The sequence below is a fragment of the Phoca vitulina genome, unplaced genomic scaffold (assembly GCF_004348235.1).
Source record: "Phoca vitulina isolate PV1807 unplaced genomic scaffold, GSC_HSeal_1.0 scaffold61, whole genome shotgun sequence".
Classification (NCBI taxonomy): domain Eukaryota; kingdom Metazoa; phylum Chordata; class Mammalia; order Carnivora; family Phocidae; genus Phoca; species Phoca vitulina.
The window spans coordinates 5,526,377-5,535,245 of record NW_022589764.1 but is presented as its reverse complement, the minus strand read 5'-3'; the positions used below and the strand labels follow the sequence as shown (position 1 = coordinate 5,535,245).

The following is an 8,869-nucleotide window of genomic DNA, read 5'->3' as shown; positions in this document are numbered from 1 at the left end:
CCCCCCCCCCCCCCCCCCCCCCCCCCCCGCCGCCGATATCCTGAGATGAACCTGCTGGGGGCCCTTTCTCGTGGGTGTCCAGGCCTGTTCCAGAAGCCCCGAGCCTCTGTGGGCTCCTCCGAGGAGAAGCATCTTGCTTATTTGAGGAACGTTAAGTCTACTCCCTGGAGTTCCCCTCCCACGTGATGCTCCCCCCTTCCCCCCACACCGGGACATGAGTGCCATCTTGCCTAGAGGGTGGGAAATCTGCAGGACATCTCTGTGTGCTTGGCTCATGTCTGTCGTGGTCTGTTGAATATCAAGTTACTTCTCTTCCCTCCCCTGTCCCAGCATGTTTGGGTTTTCAAAGAATGCAGTAAAGTGTTGGGATGAACTTTTTTGCTTTGAACTTGTAAATTCCAGGGAGAGTTGACTCCTACACTTACACTTACTTAACTCATCAGAATGTTGCAGGAGCCATGGCTCCAGCCCTGGGACCCTCCAGTCCTTTCTGGGGACTTGGCTGTGTGATTCCCTCACCGAGGGCAGTGGCATCTCTTCCCCGAACCCTGGGTCCTGGAGGCATTGGGGAAACCTAGAGGGAGGGTAGGTGGTTTCTCGGCATGCATGGTTTTCCTTGACTCTGACCATAATCAAGAACCCCCTATCTCAAAGCAGCAGGTCATGTGACATTTGGACTGGCTCAGCAAGTTTGCCTGCTGGGCAGATTAGCAGAAAGCTATGGTGCAGGGGGAAGGCTGGGAAGCTTCCTTGGGATGTATCAGCACATTCGTTGCCTGTCTTGGTGACGCCCCACCTCCCTGCCTCACTCCCAGCCCCCACACAGATATTCTCGTGTTCCAGGGAAGGTGTCTGCATCCACGAACACACTGGTATGGGCATTTCCCCCCTCCCTTGTGCCTTTGATGTTCTATCTGAGAAGGCTTTGCCTCCCCCAAGGTCAGAAAGACTTACTCCTATGTTTTCTTCTAAGGGTTTTGTAGTTTTAGATCTTGTATCTAGCTTTACGATCCATTTGGAGTTAATTTTTGTGTACCGTATAAAGAAGGGGGTCTGACATCAGTCTTTTTCATGTGGCTCTCCAGTTGTCCCAGCACCGTTTGTTGAAAAGACTCTTCTTCTCCCCACACTGGATGGTCTTGGCACCCTGGCTGAAAATCAATTGACTATAAATATGCAGGTTTATTTCTGGACTCCCAGTTCTGTCTAATGTCTGTCTTTATGCAAGTCCTACATTGTTTGGCTACTCTGACTTTGTATTAAGTCACAAAATTGGGAATGTTGAACTCTTCAGTGATCAGCCGTTACCTTTACTTTGTCCACTTACCACTTCCTTTAGCCTCGAGGAAGTTGCTTAGTGTTTCAGGTCATCCGTGTTCTGCTCGGTCAGTAGGTGTTAGATACTGGCAGTTTTGAATTGCAGTGGCAGCTTCTACAATACTCCTGTTTAAGGAGAGAGCCAGTGCCCCTCTTTGAGCCAGGGCCCCCACCCTCTGTTCATGGTGCAGGAATAAAGACCTCAGCTAACTCCTCTTCCTTCCATCGTAACTGACCCCAAGGGATCCAGAAAAGGAGATGCAGGGAAACTGGTGGTCGAATTGCCAAGACAAGGGTAGGTGTGGGAGGGCTTATCCAGCTGTGGTCCTTGGAGACAGGGCCACTCAGCTGGGGCAGAGAGCCACAGGGCCAGATCTGGAAGGCAGTGCTCCTCAGTCCCAAGCCAGGGAACCATGCCACTCAGGCCACCTTTCCTGCCAGCCTTCCAGGGCCTCACCATTAATGTTCTATCCCAATTTGTGCGAAGCTGTGCCTGTCCTTCAGCACACGTGAGGTTCTGTCCAGTCTGTGCAGGACCAGGAGGAGGTCCGTAACTTCTAGTGAAGGTGATGGTTCTGTGGACCGCTCACCTTGGAGAGAACGCAGAAGCAAAATTGCAGAGGAGGATAGATCTGAGTTAATCAAATAATTTATTTTTTTAAGATTGATTTATTATTGTAGAGAAAGAGTTGGGGGGAGGGGGAGAGGGAGAGATAGAAACTCAAGCAGACTTCCCACTGAGCACGGAGCCCGACGCAGGGCTCGATCCCACAACCCTGAGATCATGACCCAAGCCGAAACCACGAGCCGGATGCTCAACCGACTGAGTCACCCAGGTGTCCTCAAATAATTTAGGTAATAAAGAGTTAGGAAATGTATGTAACAGTTAAATGTAGACAGTTAAATGTAGAATGTCCTTATTGCAACTGATAAGGACTCCACTGTGTCTGATAATAGGACATATTTTTTAGAATATGATCCATTGTCATTCAAGGATTCTGCATTTGTGAATTTGCCTACTCGCTAAAATTTATTTGTAACTCCAAAATCAGTATTTATAGTGCTTATGTGGTCATTTGCAGATGTGTGCAGAGAAGCAAAATATTTGAGTTACCGAAGAGGCATGTTCACAGATGAGGTTGAACAAGGTGACCCTTTGCCTTCTCATTTCAACTCTCATACTGTAAAAAATGTCCTTTTTATGGTCACCTGGTGCCATATTTTTTACATTTTTGTGCTTTTTGTTGGTGATTTTGCTTTTTACAATGGCTTCTGAGAATAGTGCTCACGTGCTATCTTGTGTTCTAAAGCACAGAAAGGCGGCAATGTGTCTTACAGAGAAAAATACAAGATAAGCTTCATTTAGGCATGAGTTATAGGAGTTTTGACCACGAATTCAAAGTTAATGGACCAACAATACAATATATATTAAATAAGGTGTCTTTGAACAGGAACACACGTAAAACAAGGTTATATATTGGCCAGTTGACAAAGATATTGTGACCAGAGGCTCACAGGAACCTAACCCTGTATGTCCCCTAGGAGCAATGGTGCTGTACTTGAGAATTTCGTGTTCACAGCAACTTTTTGGAATCTAACTCCCAGAGATAATGAGAGTCGACTGTAGTTCTTTATCATTTGTCGCATCCTAGACCCTAAGACATTTGCTCCTAATTGCTGTTCACAAATTCTACCTCCAACCACTTAGGGAAGTTTACAAGAGCATGAAGACATGCCCACAAGGCTGAATGTGCAGCCCTGTCTCAACCACTGTGATTGCCAAGTGAAGAGATGTAAGTTCCTTATAACTGGCAGCGTGGTATCCCAGTGATAACCGTGATGGAGTTAGTACTACGAGCAGTTGGTAGGAGAAACTCGACCATTTCTTTCAGAGGCAGAGTCCAAGAAGGTATGAGTAATGGCCAACAAGGCCAACAGCTGCAAACTGTTTACACATGACAATTTGCTGGATAAATCAGAGTTTATACAGTTGTGTGTTGTTTACTCCTTAATCTAGAAAGGATATGGTCAACTCGGAGTTTAAGAATTATGTGCTTACACCATGCAGTTTTCTACTGAAAAAGAAAATAATTAAACCTCCTCACCCAATTTCCTCTCCAAAATTGCAGTCCTACCAAGGAAAAGAAAAGAAAGGAGAAGGGAGAATGTCCACACTGAGTTGACGTGGCTGGGAAGATGGGTTAGGAGACTCTGGCTTTTCTGAATGAATCCGATAGACTTCTCCAGGCATCAGAAAAAATCTTTACAGCTCTTCATTTCTACCGTCAGCATTTTGGATTTTTTTTTTTTTTTTTTTTAAAGATTTTATTTATTTATTTGAGAGAGAGAATGAGAGACAGAGAGCATGAGAGGGAGGAGGGTCAGAGGGAGAAGCAGACTCCCTGCCGAGCAGGGAGCCCGATGCGGGACTCGATCCCGGGACTCCAGGATCATGACCTGAGCCGAAGGCAGTTGCTTAACCAACTGAGCCACCCAGGCGCCCTTGGATTTTTTTTTTTTAAGATTTATTTATTTATTAGAGAGAGAGGGCATGAGCAGGAGGGGCAGAGGGAGAGGGGGAGAGAGTCTCAAGCAGACTCCGTGCTGAGCTTGGAGTCTGACACGGGACTTGATCTCACAACCCCAAGATCATGACCTGAGCCGAAACTTAAAGAGTCAGATGCTCAACCAACTGCATGATCCTGGAGGTAACCACTAATAGCATCGCACAAACCCCTTGAGTCCTTTTTATCTTTAGTTTAAAAAGCATTTGGACTTAAACATCTGAAACCTTTATTTTACCTGACCCACATCTCTGCATAAGCACACATTAAGATTTATGAAAATCTTCGAAACCCCCAAAGATCACTCATTGTTGTCGGTCACCAAAGCTTTGGTGAGGGAGGCTCAGGGTTTGCCTGGAGGAACACAGGTGTTGGAGAAAGAGAGTCCTGTACTTGTATCTGGGTCTGGGCTTGGTCAGCCATATAACTGGTTACTGGGCCTCCATTTCCCTGTCTGTAAAATGGGGCCAGTAACCATACCCACTGAATAAAGGATGATCATGCATTCCAAGTCGTGCTTGCCCCTTGAGAGGACCCTAATAAATGCCAGTTGCCTTCCTGCTTCCCTTTTTGTTCCAAGGAGCTCTGCAAACACGTGGAATTGATGGTTTTAACATTTCAAAAATAAGTCCTATGTTGTTTTTTTCCTTTTAGGCAAAGAATTGTAAGTCATGGAAGCGTAAAGGCATGGAAAACACCACTCTAGGGTCTTGCTGTCTGTGTAGGGAATTCCAGTGCCGTCGGAAGGTCCCTCTGGTGCCACAGCTTCAGCCTCTCCTCCCCTCCACACTGCTCCTCCGTTCTTGCCAGGGAACAGGGAATAGTGGTGGGGCTTTGTTTCTCGTTGAAGCACATGGCTCAATTGCCATTTATTGCCTGCAGCTCTTACTTTGACCACAACCTGGGATTTTCTCCAGACTTTGATTTGTGAGTTCTAAGCATTTCCACACCGTGGGTCCTGAAGGCTCAAGGCTCCTGCCCTGTGTCTCAGGGGCCATCTTCTCTCATGTGCTTTGCCTTGCTCGCTTTTCTGACCAGGCTGTGCATGATTGGAATACATCCTTCAAAGCACTAGACCTTAATCCACCTTCGTGTGAGAACATTTCTCATAAATAAACCGATCCTTCGTGTTCTCATTTAAAAAAAAAAAAATCATCTGTGCCTTGGAAAAATTAAAATGCAATTATTGGAAGGCTCTTTGCTTAGCTGCTTCCCTAATGTTGCGTGTTACCTAATTACAGTGGAAACTCAGGCCTGCCGGCTCGGGGTGCTGAGTGCGGCGGAGGCCAGGGAACGTGTTCGTGTGGCATCAAAGTCTGCTGGTTCAGCAGCCGCTCTTGGGACCGCAAGCTCAGCCCAGCTGGCTTCAGATGCCTCCCTTCCCCATTCACCAGATGGCTTCTCCCGGGGGCGTGCACATTTGATTGCTCCGATTGATTCATTGACCCAGGAGGCCGAGGCCCGGGGCCAGGAGAGCACTGCTGGGTGTGCATTTGAGGGTGTGCGTGTGTTGTATGCGCATACCATCAGTGCTATGTAGAAGCATTCCACCTACTCACTGCTGGACTTGGTGCAGCAACCCACAAAGCATTTTTAAACAAAACCAGAATAATGACCTTGAAGGCACCGAGAAGCCGGATCATGTCCTTTCTGGTTGTCATTTTTCTCCTTCCAATAGTCTGCATTGCTGGATTATGATGTCCACGTGCAAAAAAAAAAAAAAAAACAGAAAAAAACACATCTTGAGGCCAACTAACATTTCATTTTTTTTTTCCTTTTCTCTCTCTCTCTTTTTGTTTTTTTCTTAATGCTTCAACCTTGGCCAAGCACGTTGCATATTTCCAAATAAAAATAGACCTGCGCTGTGGTGCCGGCTCGCTGTGCCGGATGTGAGCTGAGCCCCGGAGCAGCATCTCCCTGCAGAGCAGAGGGGGGGAGCAAGGGACCTCTGCCTCTTGGGGCTCCTGCGGGACCATCACTCCTGATGGAGGGAGTGCCCTGTGTGCGGCTGAGGTCACCCTCCGTTTGAATTTGATGTCCACAAAGAGGTTAGGTGTCGCTTTTGGGGCGCAGGGAAAGAGGATCATTTTTAATTAATTCCCCCTGTCCATTCTCCTCTGCCTTCTGCCTGCTCCTTCCCTCTCCAGTTCCTGTGCCTGCAAGGCCTGAGTCCGCTCCTGAGACCCCTGGTGCACGTTAGCACAAGGGGCCCTCCAAACGGGGGCAGCGTGCAGTTTAGGGGGGCACGGCATGGAAAATGGGCGCCTCTCGCGCCGGTGGCCACAGTCCCCCCCCCAGGGCACAGCGCTGGTGGGGAGAGTCTGGCTGGGAGAGCCTCCGCCCGCCTGGTCACCAGGTACCCCTGGGCAGCACCTGCCTGGCCACGGGGCCACTGGAGCCATAGCCCGCCCCACAGCCCTTGTGAACTCACAGCCCCCAGTCGCCCTGGGCCACCACCCTCTCATGCGTCTCATGCTGTATGAAGGGGTCAGAGGCTGCGGTCAGCGGGCGTGCAGATGCTTCTGGCCCTCGCACAGGTTCCATCCCAAGCCCTGGGAGGGGGAGGGGGTCTGTTCCCTCCCCCCCCCCCCCCCGTTGTTGTGCTAAGCCCCGGGGGCACCTGGGTAGTGAGGGATGCCTGTCCCAGGTGCAGAGATAGCAGGAGCTAACGGGAGACGTGGAGAGCTGCCGTGGGGAGTGGCAGCTGATACATGGCCAGTGCGTTCCTCAGGTGTGGCCTGGCCAAGGCCCTCCTGTTGTTCACACACGCCTTTCTGCCGGGATAACCTTTCTCCCCTAGAAGACTCCCCTCCATTCTCCAGAGGCTGGTAGCCTCCTGTCGCTTGCTTACACCCTTCCCCTGCATATGCCTCCCACCCGGGTGCCTGGGTTCGGTTCTTGTCTCAGCGGCCAAGGGACCCCAGTCAGGTGTGTGTGGAGATGAGCGAGTTGGTCCGTGGGGCTCATCCTCACTGAGGACTCCCAGGCCCTCCCTCTTCTGGCGTTCTCTCTCTCTCTCTCTCTCCCTCCCTCCAGGTCCCGGTCTCATTCTCTCCCGACGGTTCCTGAAACATTTTTCTGAATACCGTGCACAGCCTTCCCTGGCCTGCTTTCTGGGAGCCTAGCTGCTGCCCTGCTCCGTGCTCCCACCCTGAGAGCACTGGCCCTAGCAGGGCTAGCACTGGCAGGAGGGAAAGAAGGTGCCTGGAGTGCAGAACTTAAGGAGGCACCCCCTCCCTCTGTGGGCGTGCAAGTGCAGGGTCAGCTCTGGAGAGGGGGACCCTCCTTCAGCTTTTCACGCTGGGTGCCTTGCCTTGCTGGCCTCACCTCGTCCCAGCCCTGCATGTTGCAGTTGGAGAGCATCCCACCGCCACGCGCCAATCCAACTTACCTTTCCCCTCTGAGCCTTGGTCTCCCTCTGTTACCGCCACCCTGGGTAATTAGGATTAAATTAGATAACGCGTGTAAACGCAGCACATTGCCTGACACTATTAAATGCTTGGGAGATCTGCCTGGTGGTTATTATTATCACTAATGATTTATCAGTGAATCCAAAAGCAGTAGACACCAGCCCATCCCCCACAGGAGCTCTGGAATGACGGCTCCAGCCCTGTGGCCACATCATCGTTCCAGTCTGCCCCTCCTCTCTCCATCATGCGTGATGTTGACCATATGGACTTGCCTGGCGAGGTCAGGGCCTCCCACATTCTGAAGAGGATGTGTTTTGTGTCTCTGCTGCAGGAATTGCTTACTTAGGAGGTGTGTGCAGTGCTAAGAGGAAATGCGTGCTTGCCGAAGACAATGGTCTCAATTTGGCCTTTACCATCGCTCATGAGCTGGGCCACAAGTAAGTACCAGACTCTGTATTGTTCTGCCTCTTCCAGTTCTTTTCTGAATATATATATATATATATATATATATATATATATATATATATATATATTTTTTTTTTTTTTTTTTTTTTTTTTTTTTTCCTCTTGAATTCCCAAAGTTTTAAAACAGTGGTGCTCTTGGCCTTTGCTTCTTCAGACCTAGGCCAGCAAGCCTGGGTCCCAGCCCTTCAGGGAACCCAGAGAGATTAGTGACCAGATGGTCTCTGAGACTTGAAGTGTTAATTTCGTGTTCGTGTCTATTCTTAGTGCACACCCTATAGAGGGAAGAGGTTTGTCTCAGAGTGTCTTCTTTGGTTGCATTTCCTTTCCTGGACCAGCATGATCTTTGATTCACTCTATCGTTCAAATAATGGGATTTATCTTCATACTGTTGACTTTCTATTTCCTTGAGAGCCGGTTTCAAACAAGGCCCAACTGTCTGAAGGCAGAATGTCAGTGTCTTAGTTTTAAAGAATTATCAGCTGCTGCCTTTGTACATCCCCGGAGTCAGGGAGAGCCATAGAACCTCAGAGCCCAAAGATGTTGTGGAAAAGATCTGAGGCAGCCTCCCGGTTTTTCAGAGGAGGAAACAGTAGGTCAGAGGGGTTGAGTGGCTGGCCTAAGATTGAGATCACCTGTAGGAAGTCTCAGGTGGCAGAAAGCCAGCCGACTCTAAAACTGTGGACTGACGCTTTACTATTTCTCCGGCAGTAGGTGTCTGTTTTGGATTTCTCTGAAGGAAAAATTGTGGTATGACTACACGAGAACTTAAAAAATAAATACGTAAATCGAGGAGGTCAGAGCATGCAGAACAATAGGAAAATTTATATTGGGTTGGATAGAACAAAATTAAATGGAAATCTAGTTCTTGGTGAAAAAATTTAAAGCATTTCCTAATAACCTATGGAGTAAGATGCCTGGGACCCAAAATGTGAGCTCAACCTTCTGCAAAAGTAAAGTCAGTCTATAAGGAGGACAAAAGCAGTTTCCTCTAGGGCTAGCCATATCTGTGGATTTATATATATATTTTTTGCCTTGTTTTGTTTATCTTGTCCCATTCTCATTTTTTGCACTCCCGTAGATGGGTTTGGTAGTTAGCTTTTCTGTGCCTATTGA

The 8,869-nt window shown here is 48.7% G+C and overlaps 1 protein-coding gene across 1 annotated transcript in view; it reads left to right on the top strand.

The window, feature by feature from the left end:
- ADAMTS17 (ADAM metallopeptidase with thrombospondin type 1 motif 17) overlaps positions 1-8,869 on the top strand; it is a 348,017-nt gene that overhangs the window by 128,991 nt on the left and 210,157 nt on the right. Inside the window, exon 8 of the mRNA XM_032391277.1 lies at positions 7,623-7,728. Coding sequence (XP_032247168.1) covers positions 7,623-7,728 — 106 coding nt within the window. The remainder of the gene's footprint in view (positions 1-7,622; positions 7,729-8,869) is intronic.